General features: G+C 40.4%; 1 protein-coding gene across 2 annotated transcripts in view; it reads right to left on the reverse strand.

The window, feature by feature from the left end:
- Positions 1 to 27,154, reverse strand: part of LOC141012416 (mannosyl-oligosaccharide 1,2-alpha-mannosidase IA) — a 208,218-nt gene that overhangs the window by 58,325 nt on the left and 122,739 nt on the right. For both annotated transcript variants that reach the window (XM_073485893.1, XM_073485892.1), the window contains exon 4: positions 9,698 to 9,778. In XM_073485893.1, the coding sequence (XP_073341994.1) occupies positions 9,698 to 9,778 (81 nt within the window). The remainder of the gene's footprint in view (positions 1 to 9,697; positions 9,779 to 27,154) is intronic.

The following is a 27,154-nucleotide window of genomic DNA, read 5'->3' on the forward strand; positions in this document are numbered from 1 at the left end:
CAGTTCTTTAGTGTTCAGCTATTGTACTCTAAACTAGAAAAGGTTAGATTCATTGCTTTTACCTTTCCAGCAAATATTCACCAACAGTTCGTCCTTCACCTTAGACTCGCGCAAAATAGGTGGATTGAAGAGGTGGTTGCAGGCACGGATGTGTGTGGTTGACCCAGAATGGAAATAAGCAGGTAACAAGATATGAAAAGTGTTTATTTCCCTTCAAGGAGAACAGCAGCGGCATTTCAATTTTAAGAAAAACTAAGCCTTGATATGAGTAGTCAAGCAGAAAGTGTATTTTTAGAGTGTTTTGACCTTGATTTGTTAGCTTGATAGATTTTGTAAAAAAAGGTTCATAACGTGGATGCTACCAATGATTGTAACAATGACTCCCAATCCTACACCTGCCATAAGCAGGAAAATATAGCCCTCTCTCTCACCGCAGTCTCTCTTCTCTGGCTCCTTTCTGTCTTTTCCTTCATGCTATCATTATCATTTTTTTCCCCAGTCTCCCTCTCTGGCTTTTCATATTTCTTTCTTCTCCTTACTTTGTCTTGCATGCCTTCCCTTTCTGCCTGTTTGCCTCTCAACTCTCTTCTCCTGACTCTCCTCCCCATCTGTCTGTCTTTCTTCTCCTTTGCCTCTGTGCATCTTTCATGGGCAGAAATGGTCCGTCACACATGAGAGAGGACCAATTAAATGGGGAGTGTGGGGGTCCTTCCTTTTCCTTTTTAAAGACATATTCCTTCAATTCTGTTTGATTTGCCGTGGCCGAATTGTTCTTTTGACCACAAAGTGAAATTTAAAAAATGAGAATTCCTCCAGCTCAGGTGACAATCTGGAATATGTATTATTGTGTTAATATGTTAACGGGATTTGTTTATGCACCATATGACTGTTTTCCTTTATAAACCAACGACAGAATACATATTCTGTCTACCTCTTGAGTTGGATTCAGTCTCAGGCTGCTTATATCTATAAATAAAACATGTGCACCCACCTCTGTGGGGACTGACAGCTGTCTATCGTCACCTGCTGCAGGATCCTACAGCTCTCAACAACGGCAGAACTGCAGCTGAAACCTCAGTGAGATTTTGAGGGAAACATATTCACAATCCTACCTGGCTGCTGGCCAAACAACCCCGCCACTATAAAGGGACCGATCACCATCTTTTCACAAAGTTTTGCTATGAAGTTATGGATTTTTTCTGCATTTTAGTCTTACCTTCCAGTCTTATTAAATCGACTGCATTTATCCTTCCAAAGTGCTTTACAATCTCGCCTCTCATTCACCTATTCACACCCCAATGGCAGCGACTTACCATGCGAGGCACTGCCCAAACCATCGGGAGGAATTTAAGATTTAGAGTCTCGCCCAAGGACACTTTGACATGTGGACACGAGGAGCCAGGGATCACAGTATCGATCCTGCCATTAAAAGATGATTCTCTACAACACCTCTACTTGCTGAGCCACAGCCACCCTGTATTATTAAAGCTGTTGGCTACATGTGTGGCTAGCATCACCACACTAAATGCTGGTAGATGACATGTTTATCCTATAAAATCGAAGGAAACTGGGGGGTTTGACAAAAGAACGGTTTTGGATGTTTGTGCAGACCAGTTTAATAGTATAACAGAGCGATAATTTTATTGTATTTCCCCACAAAATCCATCCTGTGAAAGCACAAAAGGCCTGACAAAACAGTTGCGTCCTTGCAAAAGAACTTTGTGATTCAATTTGTCTGATTTCCATTTAGATATTTTTAGCACTGTCTGCCTCAGTTTGAAAGTACAATATTGAACCCTTTTATTAATTCACCCACACAGGAGATTAATCACTTTAAACATTGCCAAGTGGTAATGGTTCAAGGAACACAGGGAGAAATGATGCAGCAAAGCTGTTGGTAATGGGTTAGGATATTTCTTTTCAGGTTAGAGCAACAGCCCCTCAAAATGTCTGTGCCTGTCCCCACCCTGGGTGAAAGGCCAAGAAATGAATTCTGAATTTTGGGGAAACAAGAAGGCAGCAAGAGGCCCTGACCACAAATATCCAACGACAAAGTCTGCAGACTGAGTTGCATCTTTACACCAACGTCGTTCAAATACAGTTCAAAGTGGCTATAGGATTTCTTCAATCCTGCACTGAGGAGGATTCTCTCTTTACGAGGGCTACGAACTCTTGCTGTTGAGAGCAGCCAGCAGAATTAATTACTATTAAACTGTAAACGTTTGGTCTTTAACCAGAACTTTTATGTCTTAGCCTAAAAAGTTTTATTAACAAATCCAAAAAGTCTAAATGCAGGCGACAAAAAGGCAGGAAACAAACCCAGGCTGAAGAGAATCCAAGACAGAACTGCAGACAAATACAAAAACTAAGAACAAACCAGAAAGCCATGGGGAACAAAAGCAGGAACACAGAGAGGACATGCGCAGAGACACAGGAAACCAATGAACCAACAGAGTGAAGCAAAAACACAGACTTAAATATTCAGTTAACAAATGAAACACAGGTGAGCACAGAAGGTGGGAAAAAGACAAAGAGAGGAAATGTGAAACACAAGGAGAGGCTTTCAACATAAAACAGGAAATGAAAAAAACTGAAACTAAGGACCATGACAAAAACAATAATGGAACTTTTTTCTTTTACTTTGATATTAAAAAACTAATTAGAGTGTATTTATTATATTGTATGAGTGAATATCACAGTACTACCGGGGATAAATGAGTTTATTTGAACACTTTTAGTTCAAGTTTCACCTTCGCCGATCTGCATGTGAACACACTTCATCCGACTTCCTCACCTCTCCCGATGCCCTCCCTCTCTCACCCTTCATCTCCTCTTTCCTCTTGCTGATGAGCATATGAACACACGTCTTTCTTCTCCTCTGCCGGCTGCTGCCTCCCCCTCTCCCCGCTGCTTTAGCTCAGCCCGCGGGCAATTTTCACACAAGCCTGATTGAATTCCCCCCCTCCCCTCTTCCTCCACCGTTCTCTGTTCTTGCTAAGGGAAGGGGATAAGACAACAAGGTCTCACCACCACACGCATTCATATGCATATAAATGGACAGTGACAAATGAAACACTCCACGGAGAAATTGAGGTCGAGCTGACATACAAACACGCATGTTCTTATATAGAGGGGAAGGTAAGGGCACGTTGAATATGCACAAGCACCTGAAAAGACACACATGCTAATGCACAAATACTGTATGCAGTGTGTGTAGACAAAGACACAGAACTGCACACAAACTGCATCAAATATTTTAAAAAACAATGTTGCTATGATAAAATTAAAATGAGGAAATGTTCAAGAAAAACTGCACAAATGCTTTTTTGTAATTAGTCAATGAACATTTGAGAAGGGAAGAGAGGAGAAAATTGCATATCACGTTATCATACTCAGTACAACGTAGTGAAATTTCTCTGCATTTAACCCATCCTTGAGGCAGCCACCGTACAGTGCCAGGGGACCAAGTCCAGATCGTACCCAGTGACGAGTATCTGACAACTATTTTACTCATCCACTAACAGTTGAGGTAATTTATGAGGCAAATAACAGCTTCTCAGTCTGTTCTGTATCTGTTTCTTTTTGTGTTTTCTATCATTTGCATTCAGCATTTGGACTGTTCGTCAGCGAAAACAAGCAATTTGAGGCATCACCTCTTTGCCCTCACTAGTATGCATGTTGATGCACAGCTGCAAGCTCAAAACATTTCCAATAAAGGCCGTAGTTGAAGTTTTTACTGAAAGCAATTGTAAAACTTTGAAAACAATATTGGACAGTAATGGGGGTTGGATGAATTCAAATTTGGTGGACTTTGACAAGAAAATATGTGTTGTGGTTTTATTCAATGTATTCTGTCTCCAGCAGAATATGTTAGACATAGACTCCAGTCTCAGTTATGAGACTCGAGTTTATTGAAATGTCTTTTTAATAAACCATTTTAACTAAAAGTTAAGGAGCGTGCTAACTTACACCATATACAGTAGATGGATGGGAAAGCAGCTTATATTGACCCGTCTTTACGTTTGTTGTTAGGCGGTGACCTCTAGTGGTCGTGGTATTTATTACAGCAGCAAAGGAGAAAGTCGGGCGAAGCAGAACAAAGAGAGACAAGTCTGTATAGGGAGGAGGACGGGGATGAATGGTTGGGTCAAACAAGCACAGAACTTTGATCGAGGAGAAAGTGAACGGTGACTAATTTTGACTTGCTAACGTACTTAAGTTTCAGTAGTAGTTTTCATGCTTAAACGTAACCAAACTGCGAGCCTACGACAAACGTCCGGTACCTTGTCGCTTGTAACGCTACGCTGTAACGCTCATGTTGCTTTGGGAGTTACTGGCAATGGATCTATTCAGATGTTTAGGTATGAGTAAACTCAGCAGCTACAGTAGTAATACAATTAGTAGAGTAACGAGGAAATTGGATTTACCATTCACAATTGGATTAGACTGTTAGGTTAGTCACATTATCCCTCATGTCAACAAGAAACAAAGTATAATCAGTGAAAAAAAAACAGTAAGGCCCCACAGGAAGTATAGTCCATGAGAGTAATAGTAAAGAGAACATAAAACATAACAGTCTGCCCACCTTTAATTTACCAGTTACTTTGAATTAGCAACACATTAGCCTCTGACAGCTAGCATAATGAAGTTAACTGACTGCAGTAAAACTAAATTAACAAATCAACAATGACAAACCAGCCTAAGTAAAAATGATGCTCCAACAAAAGCATTTCAGAAGACAGAAGGATCTGACATAATTGTGGATGTGTGTTGCTGCCGCCTTAGCAGCAGTAAGGAAGAGGAGGGCGGCTGACGTCCTTGTGAATGCTATTTGCTTTCAGAGTATATGATGGCTTTGCACTTACAGCTACGACTTGCTGTGTGACCATGGCAACCACAGAAACTACAGTGATTGAGACAAAACAGGATGTAATTGTACTGTATCTGATTTCACACGTCTTCACCAGCAGAGAACGGATAGACCAATGAAGAGAAACATTATTGGAGCAGCATCGGCTTCCAACGTCTGATTATCTGATCGAAACATTTATGATACTAGTTAGTAAAAATTCTATATAAATGGTGTCATATTACGATCCAAAAAACAACAAAAAAAACCCCAAAGAGAAATAGTAATGCAGGCCAAAAGATTAGACAAATGGCCACACAAGAAGTGTCGGCATATTCGGACACACACACCTAACACCTGCTCCACTGTAATTGCCACTTCTGTTGGCGCCATTTGGCCTGACCGGGAGTGTGTGACGGTGAATGATGAAACACCAGCACAACGAGCCGGGGTGACAGTGACCGGACCCGTTTGAACAAGACATTTCACCTGGGGGACTGCTTCCATAAAGAATAACCATGATCCTTCTGGTGGTCCAAGAAAACACACATAAAAACAGTGCGCACACACACACACACACACACACACACACACACACACACACACACACACGGTCAAAACAACAGGAGGTTATTAATGGTCAGGTGTTGCTCCTGTTCTGCTCCAAGCACTTCACCAGCAAACTGCATCCCGCAAGGAGCCATTATCATCACCCGCTCCCAAGCAATCATTTACAGCGGCACCAGCTGCCCAATGTCCTCTGGTCAAACTGGATCCACAATCTGGTAATAGTCTCCCACACTGTATCGCGGTTGATTTAAGTCCCTGCAGCAGCGACAGACCTTCAATCTGTCGGTTTTATCATTCGGATGGAGCAGCAGACTCCCAGGAAAACACCCTAATGGGGGGGGATCGAGGGGAGGGGGATCAGGTAGCCATAAATCTCGCTTCTCAGGGACCCTTCACGTAAAGCACACAACTGAGCCTTGTGATGGATAACTGCGACGGGGTAAAGGGTATTGATACGTCTGTCAAGAAACTGGGATGGTGTGCTCCATCTCATGAGAAAGATTGTGCTGTACTATAAATGGTAAGAAAGTCCAAACCGAAAAAAAGAACCGCAGTCGTCTGAACAAAACTTAGTGAGCAATAGAGATGAATGGCAAGAGTAATCCTGATGATGCACTGAGAGGAAGAAATCAGGGCAAACAAAAGAAGAAACTGGTGCATTTGCATGTTTCATTTCGGCTGGTGTGAAAGCTGTGAAACTCTGCTATAAATTCAAATGATACACTACTAAAAATCCCATTTGTAATAATGACCTGCTAAGAACGCGACCTCCCAATCTGTAATGAGTGATGATAGACCAAAATTATGCAAGATCATTTTGTAACTATGCGTGCATGTCATCCGAGGTGTGTTGAGCTCATTTTTTAGTTGTTCCTCAATAAAAAGTGAATGAAATGAAGCAACAACACACCTATCCCTGGATTTATTACTAGATTTGAGTCGATGTAAACATTTTCAAACTGGGATGATATAAAGCCAATATCGGACCAGGCAGTGACTCAGCTGCTCATGACTTGGACATAATGATAGCCCATGAATGAGAGTGTATCGGCATCACAATCCATCAGGACAACTGTGTTTTTATTTCTCACAATAACCATTCAGCTTAACTTTCCTTCTTCTAAAATTTAACATCAAAATAACAAATAAAATCACTTCAGCCACGGCAGAAGATACATTTCAAGTGCCTGTGTATGGGAACCTTGCAAGTCTGTGAGTTTTCCTCAACATGTTCCAGCAAATGTTTCACAATAAAAGCGTTGATAGGAAACGACGGGATAGCTTTCCACTGAAACGGTAGAAGGCTTTTCATTTGAAACGGATGTGTTAAGTTTGTATTACCAACATAATGCAGTAACTTAAACAGGGCAACAGAGAGCGGATCAAAACAAGGCTACATTCTTCTTTAGGACTTGTGTCCACATAACCTTTTTTTCTGACTGCCAGCACTTTTTTTCAGTTGTTTGCAATGAAATCTAATGAAATGAAAATCTTGCAACTTCTCAGTAAGGCGCTGGTGGTGTCGCCGTTGCTCTTTTTCAGGCAACTAATCATATATAAGATTGGTCGGGACTCTTCACCTGTCGCCCTGGTAATCCAGAAAATCGAGGAGAAGCTTGTTGTGGCTGTGCCTGTCTGTCCTGAGCTTTATCAGACAGAAACTCTCATAACAGAGACAGAAAAGTCCATTTGTGGGAGCAGATTGTCTGTACACTGATTGTTGCTGGTGATTGATGAGCCTTTATCTCCCTAAGCGTCAAGCAAAACCAACGTGAGTTTTTTAAAATCAAACCAGTTTAAGCTCGTACAGCAAGCTGGACCAGACTGGCAAAACTGGGAACCTACACAATCCTATTTATTACAGTACAAAAGTCTGTTTTTCATCTTCTTAATACTTGTTTGTCCTTGTTTATGACATATAAAGTTCAGCTCCATTCACAAAGATGTTATTGACTTATTGTTAGAATCTGCATTTTTATTCCCCTGTCCATGATGATGCAGGATGACACCGATCATTTCATATGACTTCATGTTTACCCCCCTCAATAAGTCATATAATGGTATAAAGAAGTATTATTTCTGCACACTACAACATGTAAAGGTGCTCAAAGGCGGCCGTTGTATGGTGTCTCTTTTTATAGGCAGACGTGATAAGAAAAGCACAGCAAGATAAGAGCAAACACCGTGGATGATACACTCTTTCTTTGCACACTCACAGCACACACACACACACTGCGATTAGAAAATGTCATTATGGATGCCATATATAGTAACGTCCATGGACCAGTGAATAAAATAGAACATTTTCTGCCTGGCATTAATGGCACGCAAATGTGGAATAATGGATTCAACAATATATTCGGCTCCGCCAATGTATTCATATTTCACTCATCCAGCAGCGGTGGATGATTTTATGCTGCTTTCCCCTCAACTCGCTCGGCCTGCAAATCAATGTCCATTACACAGACCTGAGTGTTCATATGTCACCGGATCCTTTCTCCATTAATGCTGCTTCTGCACAGATTTTAGCCTCTTGGATAGAGAGAGAACAAACTGCAGTGTATGTTGAGTGTACGCTCCAGGAGGCTGCTACAGGCAGATGCTCATTACGGTGACACGTTGACCTCCAGTGACTTCACAATGCACTGATAATGAACTGGGCCATTTGTGCTGTGTGGTTGTCAAAAGCAATTTTTTAAACCTTTATTTATCCAGCCAAGGTTTACAGACCACTCGTGCTTCGTTTCTGGCAAGGCTGAGCTTCACCCTCATAAAGTTTCACAGCTTCACACCTGGTATCTGTCCATTGTAACCACAGCTTCCTCAAGGACACGACTGTGGTGGTTCTTCAAGCAGAGAAAAGCAATTCTCATTCACTCTGACTTCCAGATTCAAGCAAATGACCTTTCAGTTCTGATTATTCATCCCTAGCCTTTAAATATTGCCGCTTTAATGCTTCAATACTGCAACAATAATGCAATGAGGGCATATTTAAACCAATGTGTACTTAGAGCTCATTATTTTCTGTTTAGTTTTTAAACTTTTATGAGATGGAACAAATTACATGTGCAATAAGGCTGAAAAAGCCCAAATTTATAAACAAGTGCGGTCCACTAACGGCCCTGTTAATGGATTAAGGTCATTAAAACTACACTTTACTCTCCTCCCTCCTCCTTCTTAGATGCCAGTAGAAGCATATTTCTCGAAACAATATCCTCTCTGTTACCTAACACGGAAGCACAGGACTCTCCTAGATAACTAAACTACACTATCGTTTCATGTAGACTGCCAGAATTATTCTAACTTTATTTCAGTTAATAGTCATGTTTTGGCTTAAAATGCTAGAATACAAATTAGCCACTGCTGCCGGTGCTGTGGCAGAGAAGCCTGTCAGAGAGTGGTGAAGCATTTAATCACTACTTGCTGCTGCAGTCTCACCATAGTTGTTCATCTAAAATAAAACCAGAATCAAATAGTGAATTGATTTTAGCAGCAGACTGTATTCTCTGTTTTCTCGACTTTGTAAACTTTAACTTTCATTTTTCAACATTTAACAGAGCATGTGACAGAATGTAGCTTGGCAGCGTTGAGCTACTTGATTTAATTGTTTTGTTTTTTTTGTCTATGCATTTATAGCTGGGGAAATCAAGGAAGCTGGAAACTAGATAATGAGAAACTGTTGAAACAAAACAACTTTACAGGTGGAACCAACTCCAAACCAGCACTAGCACCAGACATACGAGACGAGGCATCAACATCTTCACTGACACCTTAGAGTAATTAATTAGCTAGTTGGGGAAGTTGTTGGAGCTAACTGGACTTTTTCCACTGTCTTGACTTAGCATTTTTACAAGTGGTAAAGGTACACTGAACTGCCAGGACCAAGTTCTGGGTGAGTATCGGTTCAACTGTTAAAGGTACCTAATGTTAAAACACAACTTCTGGATACGTGAGAACATTATACAATACCAACATGCCTCTTATTCATTCCAGTGAAAGTAATTTAAATCCAAAACAAAGAGCCTCATGTATACTGTGTAAGCAAGTAATATTGTTGTGGTTGGAAAACCTGTGATGTGAAACGGGAACTATGGTGACACACACACACACACACGAACACATGCGCTGACACACACACACACACACACGCTGACATACACAAATGCAGTGACAGTCTTAGGCAGCTTGTACATCATTCAAACTGCAGGGCAGGTTGGGGATAAAGGAAGCAGCAGATCTCACTAGAGTAGAGGGATAACAGACATCTATTAATCTTACCTCCTCTCCTGTCAGGTAGTACGCCGACAGCAACCCGCCAACGTAACGGATGTTCACCTCAAAGAGTGATGCCTCGCCGTTCTGTTGAACCAAGAGAGAGAGATCAAATTGTCAAATGTCATATTCAACCAAGGCCTCAGTCAGACTTAAAGCAGCACGGTGGTGTTATGTCAAATAATAATACGCTGAAGTCATCATAAACTGTCGTTATTACTTCAGCTGTGGGTTTCTCAGTGCAAATGTAAATCATAAGCGTGATAGCTGGTAGACTAATTGCTCTTAGAGATAGCAGACGTGTTCATAAATACTGCATATAAAACACATTTAACACATTTGAGACGCCATGAGTACACTGACATTGGCTTCTTGTTAGCCATTTTCTATTAACTGTGACCTAACCTGTCACTGCGACTAATGTGTTTATTCACTCAGCGTGATTTACAGTCAATGCAGAAGTAGTGTTATTGGTGGCTAGGGGCAGCTTGCCTCAAGATTTATAAAAAAAACAAACAACAAAGGCAACAGCAGAGCAACTTTACTGTTATACAGACAATGATTCTGTTTAATGTGGCGGACAGACAAAACAAACTTGTGCACAAACAGTTCTGAGATGTAAAAATGAGCATCAAATGTTTCTGACTTATTTCCACAAGAACACGACGTGCCAATTAAAACACTACACCTCTGATTACACCTGTGGAGAGAACAGAAAAGAAACATCTTTGCACTGTGTGTGATTAAAGAGCAGTTATATTTCAGTCAGTGGAGGCTCGGTAGCGACTCTGAAAAAGAAAAACTAACCTTAGCTTCACCTACTGTACAAAGGTGCTGATTGGAAAAGGGCCACATAAAGAGCAACAGCAGACTTGTACCTTTTGAATCAGGCCTTGGGCCGCTCTTTGTGTTTCTGGGCATATGGCCGTCTTGTCTGAATTCAACTACTATGCACAGTACTGGTAGCACAGTACCAAATATCACAATATGGACTTACATTTATATGAATATGAACTTTTAGGTGCAATATGTAAAGATGAACTGAAATGATCAACAGAATATTAATACATAACAATCATTGTATTGTGTTGCAGAGATATCAACTGAAGTTAGCGTGCTACAGTGAAAAGCTAGGATCAGCCAACTCTGGCCCAACATTTCTGTGCTGGTGGTGTGAACAACACTCCGCAGTCTGGACCACTACAACAAGCTAACGGCAGCTACAGTTAGCAGCAGTCAGCGGTTGCTCTGGTGATATGCTGCCCTGTTTGTTTTGAGTATGAATGCAACAAGTGGTCAATTGCACCTTTAAGTAATTGACAGCAAATTCACTACACAGACTTTTACTTGACAAACTGCAAATTCTACAGTCATGTACTGTACATATGTGAAAATATGTACTGGAGAACTCTCTTTCCCCTCTTCCTGGGAAAAAAAGAGAGTTGTCCCCCTCAAAAGCCTATATCATTGAATAATTATATACATATAATTTTAAATACAGTATTATACTATGCAGTGAAAACATTTATTATAGATGCAAAACAACGTGTTTCTTCATATGCCTCTAATTGGTTTGGTCCACTGCCTACCAACCCCACGGCAGGACTTAAACCAACAATGCGTTATTCTGTCCTTCAGTGCTTATCGACTTCCGAAGCCTGTCTGTGACTCTCAGTTTGTTCCTATGGCGGATGTCCATAAAGGATATCATTTTTGAAGAATTCTTGATTATTTCCTTGAACAGCGGGACAACGTAGAGTTCAGCAAACATTACACAAACAGGAGTATAAAGTGCTTTTTTGGGGGGGCCACATGTTTAATGGTCTAATGAGTATTTACAGCATCAATGAAGGACCTTTACTGAGCTTCATCTCGCTTTTCACTTGTTTAAAGCAACCAACATTTGGGAAGAAACAGACCTCATCAGACTTTTACCTTAGAGTATGTCGGCATTAAATCCCCATGACAACAGCCGATGTAGTTGCTAGGAGATTATGTGACAGAACTACAAAACCTCTGCTGATTGGCTGATTGATTAACCTTATTATTATCCCTCATTAGGAAATCGGGGCGTATTCATAAGTCAGTGTTGTTTTAAGTTCAGCGTCGTGTTGATGGACGCGTGTTGACGGGTGAACTTCTGTTTATGAGGCAGTCTCTCATGCTGCCCTTCCGCTGTCTGTCCTCTTGTAATGGAGAGTCCCTCTCCAAAGAAATCAACCAGCCGGGCCGGCCTCCAAAAAAAGTCAGGCCAGAAAGTCAAAGCCATGTAATCATGTTCCCCAGTGTTTTGTTTCCTCTTTTATGTCTCACAGCGAAAGGGCAATATTGATTAATGGAGAGTGAGTTTACTGGCTCGAGTAGAATTTATTGAAACCCCTTTGCTGTACTTTTCTTTAAAATGTCATCTTTTGCTCCTCTTTTTGTCACTTAATTTCAATTGAGTACTCCCTTGTATTAGATCAGCACAAGAGTTTGGGGGATTTTTTTTGTCTTTATTGATATGAACAGCTGAAGAATAGCAGGAAATGGGAAGAGAGAGAGGGCATGACCTGCAGGACGCTTCGTACATGGAGCATGTGCTCATCCAGGTGAGATACCAGGGCTTCCCTAAGATTGTTTGTCGACTGATTACATAAAAACCCTCACAAGTAATACAGAGCTAGTATTTGACAGAATAATTAGATAGATACCTTGAAGGCTATCTGAAATTCTCTCCGATAGAGGCTAAACCTGTATTGACCTGAACTGTCAAAGAGAATCTGACAAGTGTAAAGTTTCACCGACGGTAGCGAAGCGAACTTTTAGTCCACTGGAGAGAAGACAGATTCTGCGTGGAGCAGTGAGGATACTGTGACCTTTTTTGAATTAATATATGAAACAAACATAAATGTTTTCCATGTAATTCTGTCATGTTTTACAATCTGTCTGCCCATTTGCTCTTTAAATTATGTCATCTCATTGTACCCTCTTCCTCTGCAATGCTCTGATGGCACCTGACTGGAGAATTACCACTACCGGCTGCTTATCTCCCAATTTTTCGCTGTAGTGGATTGAAGTTTTTCCTCGACTTGCTGGAAAGTCGGTTAACAATGTGCTACATCACGATGGAAACTTGACCAATGACATGACTCTGGTGCTGCACTGCTAGCATTAGTGCTGTGGAGACTATACTGAATTTATCAAGTGTGGTACTAGAGTACAGGTAATTTCAAGCTGTATTTATTGAGAGCCCTTCACTCAACTCAGACATAAATATCTTTTGTTATTGCAAGCCCAACTTTTGTATTTCTTGCAGAAATATCTAATATTTTGATGCTGCAACTATGAAACCTTCTGAGGAGAGTTGTGTCTGTTTGCCAACATTAAATGTATTTAGTCTACTTCTACCCTAAATGAAATATGAGGTAAGAGGTAAAACCGCGTGTCTCAATATGTCACCATAATTACGGACTTACGCGAGCTGAAGGTTGAAGCAGACTGCAGCTCATTGACTTGGAGACCCATTGAGAAGGAAATTGCTATCTCAAGTGTGGATGATAAGGAAACTGTAATTGGGTGCCAGAGAGGGCAATTAGCTCCACTCTGCGGAAAAGCATAAAAATGAGGAGTCACTGGCATCTGCTCAGTGGTATCATTTATCTCCTCATATATATCTTCTCTTTTATACACTTAATCCCATTTTGCATTATTATACTTAACCTAAATCAATACTTGGCATCAATAACAACAAATTTGTTTCAATCAACATGATGGTGTCAGCTAAATATTTCTGTGAAGATTTTTCCATATGTCGCCAACTTGGCAAAAACTAATTTTATTCACTTATTCACTATCTTGCCACAGGTAAGATGAGAAGATCAATACCTTTCTTGTGTTTGTTCAGTAAATATGAAGCTGTAGCGAGCAGCCGCAGAGAGACTGTTGCTTTTTTGATTACACAAACAACATATGATGTGTTAATTAGTGAGTTTTTAAAGATGCTGGTTGATTTGTCATCTTTGGCTAGCTATTTCGCCCTCTTTATGCTAAGCAAAGCTAAGCTACCCAGCTGCTGGTTTCAGTTTCATATTTAGCATACAGACGTCTTCTTTTGTAACTCTTGGCAAGAAAGCAAATAAGCATGTTTCCTAAAATGTTGAACTATTCCTTTAACATGCATTGTCATCTGTTATGTAACTCTATACAGGAGGTAATAACAGCCGGGCTGTAGTACAGCCAAGGTGCTGGCTTCATCCCTGGGCGGGTGACATTTCTTGAGACAAAGCACCGATGCTTCTGGCAGGGCGGCCGAGCTGAGCTGTCTTGCCAAGCCTGAAATGAGCGGCCCATTCAGTAATGGCACTGCGATGGCAGTGATTAGGAACGGACCATCTATTTATCACCTGTGATAGTGGCACTCAGCAAGACAGGTAGGAGGTTCAGTGAGGGAGGACAAGTGATGCTGACACAGGTTTTGCCAATCAGACTTTTACTTCCCAATACAGGCCCAATACATCACTCAGCAAGCTGTACATAAAACTTCAGCTCATAAAAATGCAGCATTTCAAGTTCCAACCAAGTGCATTTGGATATAACACAAGCCCGCAAGCAGAATTTATATTAAAAAGGGTTTTATTGATTTTTGTATTTTAATCTGATGTATTTTTCAGGAACAACTAACACATTACTTCAGTGCAAATGGGGCAACGGTTCAGATTTGCATCTCCATTAAATCAACTAAAAGAGCGAGCCCCGGGGCTCTGACAACACCCGCAAAACAATCCAACTCAAACTGACACTGACATAAATCGATTCAATCATCACATCATAAGCACGATATCAAGACAGAAGATTAAAAACTATGTCAAAGTCCTCTGAGAGGCTGTTTTCATATGAATATATAAAAATTCTGCACAGAAGGTGAAGTGGAATAACTGCACAATAGATTAGATCTGACTCTGAAAAAGGCTCATGAAGAACTGATACATCTTAGCAGCTTTTCTCCAACGTTTCAACCCACTTTTCAAAGCTTTTTATTAATCTAAATACACACATCAGACACATGCGGGTAAATTAAATATCATAACATTCTTTTCATTTTTCTAATAAAGTTGAAAAGAATTTGAGACAAACTAAAATGCATTATTAAGTTTCAGTGATTAATGAAGTTCCTGAATATTTATGGTAAAACGCATATTTTCATTTGTCGGAAAGCACAAAGTGATATTCAAGATGACTAAACAAATAACTGTGAGGCAGATCAAAGACGGTTATGAGAAATGACAACATAAATCATTCAGTTTCATTAAATGTAATGTTGCTCGGCCATTTCTGCATCATCAATGTGCGGAGTTATCTCAGTTTTTTTACCGTCTGACACAGGCTTGATTTATTTTACAAATACATGATACATAAAGGATTGATTAGGATGGATTCCTAAAACTATCCTAAAAAAGGAACTGTGAAAGTATCCATTCCCACTAGGACACTAAATGCTTCAGTGCCGAGTTCAATTTAACTGCGCTGCTGCATCTCGAGACACGCTACAGCTTGGTGCATCGAGTGCAGCTGCTCGCCTGCAAGTCTGACAAAGAAATCAGGTAAAGCGGAGAACATCTGTTTTTACTGCTCTCTTTTCACAGAGCTCAAGCAGAGGACCAAGATGTAACTCCAGTTCTTTTGTCTACCTTTTATTTCTCAGCCTGCTGTGGTGGAAGGTGAGAGCAGAGACTTTCTGAGGGATGATTACCTGACAGCAACACCAGATCTGTATGTTGCCGCCTTAAAGTACAAACAGTCTCTTTCTTACACAAACATATTAGACATGAAGCTTCTCTGGTGCTGAGGGAAAACAAGCTGATATCTACTATAAATACTTGTGAGGGATTTCTTGACTGTATATCTCCCTCGCTGCCTCGTGTAGTTTATGGGTGCTTTCATATTTAACCTTTATGGTTCAGTTAAACAAACCCTGGTGGGTTTCATTGTTATTACAGTTCATTCGGGGTGGTGTGAAAGTAGTCTATCGAACCCTGGTGCAGACATAACAGCTGGGCAGAGACCACTTCCAAGCAGACCCTGGTGTGGTTTTTGTTTTGTGGTGTGAAAGTAAAAGTGAACGGACCGACCACAATATCTATTGTGGTCTGTTGTGCTCGTATCCTGTTGTGTATTTTTATTGAGGGCTGCCACAAACGATTTTTTATGATTGACTGATGTGTTGATAGTTTTCTTGATTAATTTAATACTTATTTTTCTTGGTTAGTCACTTGGTCCATAAAATGTCCGAACATTTTTGTTCTTCAATGTGTTGTTTTGTCCACAACCGAAAGACATTCAATTTACGGTCAGAGAGAGAGAAAGGAGAAGAAGAACAAGAACAAGAAGAGGAAAAGAAGAAGAAGAAGAAGAAGAAGAAGAAGAAGAAGAAGAAGAAGAAGACGAAGAAGAAGGAGAAGAAGAAGAAGAAGAAGAACGAGGAGGAGGAGGAAAAGGCTATTGCCACGCACCTGGGTAGAGCCACACAGTGTAGAGTAGAGAGCTAAAAATATTGTTACCTTGTTAGCGTTTTTATTTTTATAGTTTCAGGGGAAGACAACACGATTGCTATTTGCAATACATGTTCCACAATAGTTCAAAGAGGAGGGAAGAGGCATTAACACAACAAATCTTAATAAAGCTCTGGAATATTATCTGAACCTTTGTTACCCTCAGGTGTGCATAAAATACATGGTAATTCTACTTATACATGGTGAAAGTAAACTTATCTGTTATCTTATCGGTATCGGCTAAGAGGAGCCATTAGTTATCAGTGTCAGCTGAAAAAAAAAATCCATATCGTTCCTCCGTTATCAAACGGCTGCATGACCTGCTGTCACCTGTATTTGATTTCCCTCTCTGGGTCCTGATGAATCAGTGAGCTACCTGTAAGTCTGTACACGTTGGTTCATTTCAGACAAGTCAGTGTAAACAAGACCAGAGCAGAACTAAAATGCAATCATTTTCCATTTAGTCAGGACCAAATGAACTTAACTACAAGTGCTCTATGTTATGATTTCCGAAAGGTCACTTGAACGATAACGGTCTAAAACTGCACAGGCAGCCGGATACTGCTTTAAGTATTTAAAATATGCACGATACTAAAAGAAAAATTAGCATTTTTAATCGCTCTACATAATGTAATTATTGTACAGGAGGAGCCACGGCAGAAGAGAAGATTAATTAATGAGTGTAACGACTCATTGGGTACATTCCTGTCACACCTTGTAGGTGTTCTGCCTCAGCAGCACTATGCAATGTTGCTGACAGTGTTTGATGCCGGTTCCTCGGCTGATGAGTATTCAGCGGACATGGCAAAGATTGCCGTCGGACTCAGCCCAGATTTGCTTGGGACATGAGCCTGATTGGCATGGCCGCCGCGCTGCTGTGTGCCAAAGAGCTGACTAGACTGTTGCCCAGTGGTGTGTCCTGCTCAGACGCTAATGTAATGATTTACTGCTAATAAAGAGGCATCATTGTCACTGGGCAGATGACTCCCAGCGTCGCTGCAATCCAGGTTTTCCACCGGCTCCCACATTTCAAAGCCAAATTAGACTGATGTGACAGAAAAAAATGACCCGATGAGCCAAGGATAAAAATTAAGCAGATGATCGCCTCTCGTACCAGAGCTGGTGATTCACACTTACTGGATGTGATTTAACTTAACATCGCTAATTCACATGGAGATATCATGAAAGGGACCGATTAGATCTCGCGGCTCTAATTGCCGTCAGCGTAGCATGCTGCACACTCAAAGCTGCTGAAAGGAGTTTTTCCGAGGCCGCCCGTCTACACCCAGCTACTTTCAGAAAGCTGTGGCTGCTCTTTTTTTTATATATATTTCTTTATAACATTTTACAGTAATTACAGTCTTGATCAGCGTCCAAGCTGTGAGAGCTGTAGCTGACATTAGCGTTAATGACCGCTAACCTCTGGAGCATGCTGAACAGCCTTCCCTGATGGAGAGGGAGCTCTTAACTTCATGCCAATAAAAGAAAGGGACTTCACAAGTGACGACCCTGCACAGCTCAATATTTAGGTGGGTGACATCAACCCATAGCTGTAAAGAGTGAGCGATAACATTATATTATTATATTATTTGATTTGAGTTTAAATAGATTGGAGTGTGGTGACATGTTACATAATTTTGTTTATGGATATGTGCATTTTCAAGATTGCTTTGAAACTTATTCAACTGCTGCTGACTAAATAGAGGCTTATATAATAAAGTTAATGAGGCTTTTTTTTCAACTGTGCACTGTGCAAGAGACTGCTATTCCCATTTCAGTGTTGTTCTTTTAACCCACCCTAACGACACATAAAATAAATAATTAAACTAATCAAAGGGAGCTTGTGTTTCCTTCAGTGAGACGCTTCCTTTTAATTTTTCAGCAACGATCAAAACATCAGGGAGTCTTGTCTCTTTTTTTTCACGAAGCCTTTATTCGCGGCGGTAATTTGAAATGTAAAGTGACTGTTTCTGATTTTTTCAAATAGCATTTTAACTGACTGACATTAGACGGTAATGGTTATCAGTCATGATACATCAAGTTCTTTTTCTTCTACTTGACTGCTTCGCTCTTGTTTCATTCCCATGATGCATCTTTACAAGGCGGGTCGGTACACGCTTCGGTGAATACCTATTCCCATCTCAGACCAATAAACACTGATTAAATGGTCCAAGCAGAGAGGCATTAAGATAAACTCTTGGCTAACGGTTTGAATCTCACCAGGTATCATTTACAATTTATTTCCTTGATCGCTTTTATCTTTTGAAATCCGGTAATTAATCAGCCGTTAACGTCTTCTTAAATAGACACGTACACACAACATAGAGAATGTACTCTGTGTCATAAACATCTCCACTAAATGCATTAAGTTGGAAATCAACAGCCTGGTGAATAATTAATCAAATATGCCAGGATGATAAATTATAGCTGAATTACAACCCAGCCCGCCATCCCTCCGTCTTTTCCACTCACATCCTCTGCATCGTAAAGTATTCATCTATCTGTGTCTGTCTATTTTCAGAGCTCGCTTTCGTCTTTTGATGCTCTCTCTACACATCCGTACACACACGCACACACACATGCAGAATCGGGAGAGCGGCGTTCGGTGTACAGGTCTCTGGCTCCCTCCTGGGGGATGCAGCAGCTCCCCATCGAGTCCTCTATGATGACGCTCGGGTCTCGTGGGACTCTGCTACGCTCTCACTCTGCCATTATTATTCAACCCGCTACAGTCCATCTTCCCACATCCTGACTCTGTGTGTAACTGCCTGCCTCTGTCTCACATCATATACCTCCCACTGTATTTGGCCCTGCTGACTGAGCCACATCCTTCACTTTGTCTCAGCAGCACTGGAGGCTGCTTGCTCCCAAACTGCCGACAGAGAAAAAAAAAGGAGGCACTCGAGCCGCCTGATGTTCCACTGCGTTCACACAGATACATTAAACGCTCAGTTATGCAGATGAGGTCATTAACAGAGCTAATTAATGCATCAATTATAAACATTTCTGTTTGGGTATATTTGTCTTCATATAACATCAGCTGAATTAGACTCAAACTTGAGTATTAACGGCTGATTGGGCTCCTATTGTGTCTTGTTTGTAACGATAACATATCATACTCATTTTCAGGTTCATACTTTTATTTTGTGTTTTATTTTTCTCATACTATCCATTGTTGAAGCGCCTCTATTCATCCACTGTCTGAATGCTCTGGTTTAGCTCCTGTCTCTTTAAGGCCCCCCTCCTGAAAAGCCCAGTCTGCTCTGATTGGTCAGCTCTTACAGGCCTGAGGCCTCTTACAGCCTAATGTGTTTATCAACATCAGCTCTGCAGGTGTTTCTGCAACCACTGCTGTGCTGGTGGGGTGGTAACTGTATAGTTTTTGACATCACAACCTCAAGTCCTGACGCCTTGTTTAAAGAAACAGTCTCTGAATGCACCTTCAGTATTTATACAGCACCTAGACCTGCTTTAAGATAAAATATATATATATATATATATGGAATTATTATTTTCTACAATATGGGACCTTTAAGTAACTGTGTTGGGGCTACAGTTAAAGGTGCAATATGTAAGAACTGGCCACCTGTTGAATTCATATTGAAAACAAGTAGGGGGCAGCATATCACTAGAGTAACTGCTAACTGCTGCTGCTAACAGTAGATGCTGTTAGCTATCAGTTAGCAGTGCGGCTAGCGGTTTGGACTGGGAGCTCGTGGCACCTGGGAAGTGTTGGTGCTTTAGTGCCCGCACTGGAGCTTTGGACTCAGTAGATATCTCAGCAGCACAACAGCGCCAAAACCATCGGTTGATAGTCTAACATTTATGCCCCTATAACAACTATTTTCATTTTTAACTAATATTTAGATATCTTTCCCTTAGTTGATTAATAATTCAGTCCAAGAAATGTCAGAAAGAAAACGATATGTGTCATGTGGTGTGAACTGCTAAACCTTCATTAATTGAGTTTTTGGGCACAACAAGTGCAAAAAGCTCCAAACAAGACATTAACATGTTATCACATTATAAAGTTGATATGGTGAACATGTTAGCACACAGTTATCTTTCGACACATCCCTCAGCCTCGGTGAAACAATAGCACTCATTCAGTCCTGTTCCTGCCAACTTGACCAATGAAAGTCCAATATTCACTCTCCTTTTACCTCCGGTTCCAACTCCTGTGAGAAATATCTGTCTCTTTAGCTCCTAAAAGCTCCACTTTATTCAACAGCTAGTCTCTAACTTTTGTCTATCTGCTGTTTGTACTGTGAAGGTAGTGTAAAGTGGGTTTATCACAGCTTTTTTGCTTAAAACAGCTGCCTGCTGTGGCTGGAAATGGGGAAAGTGAATCAAAATGGTAAAGTTGTGAGTCCTAAAATCAAAACAATGAGTAACTCGGCTTTTTCTATTAAAAATTCTCTGTCTCAAGGTCATCAACCAATATTCTGGCCATTTTCACATCAACACCTGAAGCCATTCACTTGTTCGGTAACTCAGAAGCTCTCGATCGGCAGCAGCGGGACTCTCATGGGAGAATTTCCTTCCTCCAAATGAGGCTCTAAATTCATGAATGATGTAAAGCTTGCTGGTAAATAGCCGTAATCATGAACCACCCACGCAAAATGTCCTTTGCCCTCCACATCACGAGACAGAATGTCAGCTCAGCTTGACCTCAGCTCGAGGGCACGGCGTCTTCACTGAAGCATCTCCCGGCACCGTAAATGACACTGTTTTCCCTCAGACGTCTGCATGACTGGGAGCAAGTTGGGTCTCGTTTAGCGCAGACAGGAGGTCACCGGGGGTCGAAAAACATCTCTGCAGAGGTAAACAGCAACCCTGCTCGAGGTCCTCCCTGTTATGAACTGATGTCAATTTCTCTTGTCCTCAAACGTGAGCGTACATTTGGAAAAACAGCTCATTAACAAATTATTAAAACCGGGCTCATTTAGAAGCTCTGACATAATAAATATGGATGAGAATGGCCAAACACTGAATATATACCGTTTAAAATATAAACTGCAATTATGGATATTAAGTAGAGAAATTCTGAATGTTGGGTTGCTCAAAATATTTCAGAATAACAACCTACACATGCACTTTATATTTGCCTGAGGCGTACGCACGGTTGAACTCAGTCAACATAATTTTTTTCCTTTGCAATCCTGCTACAAATAGTTACCAATACATTTCTCTCCATTTCCAGCAGTGGTGTGCATGTGTGTCACGGTTCTGTACACACACACAATATCATTCAGTAGTTGGCGAGATGCTTCTGGCAGTCTGCGAGACAATTTTGATGTTCTTCTCCCAAGTGCGCTCTCTCACCAAACTTTTACCCCTCTGTGAAAGGAGTGTGTCTTGTGTGTCTGTCTGAACTCTTTGTGGCCTCTGGGCCCAACACCCTTCTGAGGTTAAAAGATTAACAGCAATAACAATACGCAATGTATCTCCGCTCATTCTACCAAAAAAGTCAATTACATCAGGATTAGAACGGCACTGACACAAATACACTTGAGCTATTTTCAATCTAAACACTTTATCTCGCTGCAAAGATTAGTTGAATGCAATTCAGAAATTGAGACCTCGAGCTCAGGCATTTTTCTCTGTGTGCAGACATCTCAAACAGGCAGAATTGCTGTGCAGGGAGATTTAACAACTTTTTTTGTTTGGGAAGTTGCAGGGAGATACAAGAGCGTGCTTCTGACAATGTATAACTTCCTCCACAGTTTCAAGGAAATGATACAATATTCTGCTTCATTCTGCTACTGAAACAGCCCCAACTGTGCCTTTCTTCACATGTCAGCACTGTCAAGCTCACAGCAAGTGGCCAAAACATAAAATAAGTGCAGGCATGAAATAACCCAAAACAAACAGGACAGAGGCTGCAGCCAGGCAGGTGTCTCTGTGAGGCTGCGCTCAGGCACAGCGGTGCTTTGAGCTTAAAACTAATGTCTGCGTGCTCACAATGAAACACTGCAACATGATGCTGATGTTCAGCTAGTAAAATGCTGACTGTGTTCACTATCTCAGTGTAGCATGTTAGCATGCAGACAATAGCTCATTAGAATTAAAGATACAATATGAGACATTTCTGCATTAAAATGTCTAAAAACAACTTCGGAAATCTTTGTTTTCTATTTTGAGTTGTGTACTTTGTGTGTTATATTTCCAACAATGTCCGACACAGATAAATCCATAATTTTACTCAAGATGTTTCATATGGTCGCCTGTTGTTATAACTTACATAACTTTAACATAACATAAATAAAACTTTAAAACATTACTTCGTCCAAGAATATTCTTGCCTGATAGATAGATAGATATTTTCAGATAGATATTTTATCATGATGGATGTTTAACAAATAAAACAACGTTATCAAACTATGTCATTTCTTATCAGTGTTGTAAAAAGTATCCAAAAGTCTTACTTGGATAAAAGTTAGTTAACATGGTAAGATACTACTTTGGTGAGAGTAACTCATACAAATATCACCTGAATAAACTTCTTAAAGCATCTGGTATCAAATGTACTGAAGTATCAAAAGTACAAGTAAAAGTGAATTATACATATAGATTTTATATTACATTCATCATTCCTCAATCTGATTGTCAGTGAAATAAATTAATTTATAAATGTGCTACTCTGGCTCTGATGCAACATGTAATCTGCAAAGGAACTAGCAACTAAAGTTATCAAATAAATGTAGTGGAGTAAAAAGTATAGTATTTCCAAATTGTAGAGGAGTCGAAGAAGAAAATAGCAGAACATTGAAATACTCAGGTAAAGTGCAAGTACCTCAAAATTGTACTCAAGTGCAGTACTTGAGTAAATATACATAGTTACATTCCATCACTGTCATTGATTGATTGAGAGACCTCTTGGCATTACATACTGTGGTGCAATTAAATATAAGATACAGCTAAGGATGATGGGATATAATTACTTTGGCAGGTTTCTAAAGTATTGGACAAATCAAAAGTTTGATCTGATTATGGAGATCATACGTGGACAGTTCAGCAGATCACAGATCAGAAAGAGTTACATGAATGTCTCAACAAAACTGTCATGGCAACCAGTGCAATAGTTGTTGAGAAATGTCAGTCTGGACCAAACTGATTGACCAACCAACCGCCATGTTGCCAAGTCTACCATGGCTCGGTGCCTAAAAATGGCTACCTGGTCCTGTGTGATTCTGGTCCATCACATTTGATGTCACTGTCACCTTCTCCACTTCCCTGACAGCCCCTCCACTCACACTCTGCTAGCTCTTTATTTTGTGGCAATTTGCTTACACATGCCAGCATCAGCACTGGAGAATTGCTCGCAGGTTGAAAAATGCAGCACGTGCCATGACAAAAAAAACAAACACAGCTCTTTTTATTCAGTCTCTCTTTCTAACACTCACGAGGCTTCACATCCACTTAAATCTCACCTGAGATGTGGAATTATAGGCCTGATTGTGCTAATTATCCAGTCACTTTGCTGGCCTGGTTTGGCTCTGGAGGTTTCCACTGTGCTGTATCAGAGTTATTGCCAGCGCATGTTGCTTGTTACGCTGAAGAGGCTTCATGGGAACAATCAACAAAAACACACACGGGGACCCTTTAAACTACGAACAGCCCGGATTGTAAAAAAATCACATTAGATGAGATTTCTCTGAGAAAGATGTGCACGCTTCAGCTTCTGTGCAAGATCGCTCAGTGTGACAGCCCTACACAGTAATGCACAGGATACGATTAAGTCACCTGCGATACTATTAATCTCTCCGCATGGTAACATCACATGGCAGAAAAACACATAAATAAAATATGTGGTTGGATTTTTCTAGGGAAAATATAGCAAGAACAAAGCCTTCAAATCCCACAGTGTACCTGTACTGTAGCCTGCACGCTAAACCATTCTGTGTCATCAAGCTGAAAATACTTAGCTCATGAATTATACATTCGTTATGAGATAACTGTCTTGAGTGAGAGAACAACCTTGAATAGCCATGTAGCATCAGCAAAACAGCATCTATAAAACCATGTAAGGCAGCAACTGCCTTTATTTTTACCATAGAGGAGTCCGTCCATTAGATTCCTGATTGAACAAAACAAAAGCCTCCATCATAATTACCAAAAACCCATTTTAGTTCATTGTCTGACTAACAGCCAAAAGGCAGTCAGCTCACCAGGATACAATGTTGGCAGCTAACATCTCTGTGTTTGTGGCGACAAAACCAGTACTTACCTCCGCCAGCGAGGTTTTTTGTTTGTGTCTATCTGTTGGTTGGTTTGTCAGCAGGATTAGACAAAAACCACAGGACAGATTTCCATGAAACTTGGATGGAAGATGGGTCTCAGCCCAGAACAGACCCCATTAACTTTTGGTGCTGATCCTGGTATTTAGGTGACTGGTATCTATGATAAAAAACGGGATCTAGCGGATTTAAATATGTTTTTATTTGATATTGGATTAGGCTTCATTCAATTTAATAGTCAGTTGGGAATTGGTGTACTGTAGGTGCGCACTCTATTGAGTGCCATTCTAGTTTGTAATGAGAACTCGGGACATCTCCAGCTGTATTACTGGTGACCAAAACAGGTATTTTAGGCCAAAACATGTTCTTTTCCAAACTCTAACCAAGTGGGGGGTTTTTGCCTAAACCGAACCAGAGAAACCATAAAATTGAAAACTGCAACATGAAGAAAGGTGAAGTTCAAACAGATCTGTGGTGTGCAGAAACATACTTTGCATTTCCAACATTTATTCTGCTGAGTGGGTTGCCAGAACCAAAGATATTCAGTTTAATATCTAGATACTGAAACAGAAACCAGTGATTTTTTTGGCATCTCTTAAAAGATGACAACTCAGTGATCATTAAAATAGTTTGCTATTCATTTTCTGACGATCAGCTTATGTGTGATTTGACTAAAACTTCTTCAGCAGCATAATGAAGTCCCAGTTGTCAATCTGTGAGCTCAGTTCTTCCAACAAACACAGCTACAAAGAACAAACTGTTTCTTATCTGTCTTTTCTAAAGAGTTGAACAGTGATGGACCAATAAGCCTAGTTGAGTGACGGCCTATCAGGGTAAGTTACACTTATATAGAAAGAAGAGAAAAGAAAGTCTGAATGGTAAAAATGTACTCTTGTGTTATTTGCTGTTTTCCCTCATTCATAGTATGAAGCTGGATTAAGTCCTCCATGGATCTCTGAGTGAGTCATCTCAAAAGGTCCATGACCCATAACAATTCAGGTAATGTGAGTTTTGTGCTCTCCCTCAGTGGATGTTTTCCTTTATCTGTTATTACTTTAAACTCATTTTTGCCCTCTTCAAAACCAATAAAACCTCCATCACATAAACTAAAGGAACAAATACTGAGGTAGGAAGTGTGCAGAATAACCCTGTAACCTTTAAGACACCTCCTCTACTCAGAACCCACCATCAATAAACCAATCACAACTTTCTGTTTTCCTCTATCTTCATTTCAAACCCTGATAGGAGCTCTGATCATATGTGAGCGTGCATTTAAAGTACAGGGGGAGTGATAGAAAGTAGATGAAAGGAGGTTTTATCACACCTTAATCTAGCTCATTTCCTGATGATGGAAGAGAAGTGCTGAACGACACAATATATGATATGGAGAGAGTTGAAATAACAGTGACTTAAAGAGTAAAAGAGGAGGAGGAGGGAGGTCTAGAGGAGTGATACAATTTGGGAGGCGACATGAGGGAATAAAATCCAATCTTAAAGCGCTCATTAATCACTCCACACTCATCTCTCTTAAATAAGAAAAGCTGATGAACTGCCAGACGACAAGCTCTTGACCACAATTTATAAGACATACAGCACTGACCAAACTGTTACCTAAAAAAGATCCTTAGAAAAGGGTAATATGTGGCTCATTGTGCCGCCGAAATACTAAAGAGACATTTCAGCTCCTCGTCAGACTTGAGAAACCCCATAATGCTAAGTGTCTGAAAAAATGCCAACCACATATTTGAGCTTTATGCAACAACAGCTTGTAGGAGAATATGGCAAAAGCTAGAACTGGCATAAACATCCTCCCGTCTTTGATGATTGGCTCTGCCATCAGAATGGGCCAGTCTGTCGAGCGGCTCTGCATCAGGAGCTTGTTGTTTGTTGTAAAGTCATATGATCAAGACGCATTTCATCTCCCGAATGGAATTTGTTCATTTGGCATGGGGTTTTTAAAATCTGTTGTGTCTGCTGATGCTAAGCCCATTAGTTGAAATCTAAATAAAAGTGGAGAACTGGGCAATTGTGTTTGCTGTCATTACCGCAGAGAGAGAACAACATTTTTGTGAGAACTAATCGCACTGAGCTGCAGCTGATGTCAGAGACACACGGAAAATACTTCTACATCTGTACTACACTGTTCTTTTACATCTGTCCTTGTTTCAATGTTAACAAGTCAAAGACGGGCTGCAATTATGTGTCAAGCTCTGGGTGACAGACAGGCTTGAACAGGTGAGTTTAACACGCTGATTTGCAGTGTGACTGCGTCTGATGACATTGAAATGTAATTACTAGGGTTGAGCGTAATACTCGGGTATTACTAAGGGTAATGTACTTTTTATGAGTGCAAGTATCATCTGAGTAAAATGTGTTGATATCTGTACTCGTGATGAAGGAGAATCCTCATTGGGAGCTCATTTAAGTTCATTAAAAACATATTCTGTAAATAGCTCTCGTAACTCAGCTCTGTTCTGAGGCTGTTCTGTAAATAGTTTTCTAATAAATAATAAATAAAGCAACTTCTGATCACCCATGCAAATTTCTATTACTGTAAAAAGTACCCAAAAGTCACCCATATGAAAAGTACTCGAGTAAAAGTCTTTAAATATCAGAACTTCAATGTATTAAAGTCTTGAAAGTAATAATAAATGTACATAAATATCAAGAGCACAAGTAAAAGTAAATTGTAC

The sequence above is a fragment of the Pagrus major genome, chromosome 17 (genome assembly GCF_040436345.1).
Source record: "Pagrus major chromosome 17, Pma_NU_1.0".
NCBI lineage: Eukaryota > Metazoa > Chordata > Actinopteri > Spariformes > Sparidae > Pagrus > Pagrus major.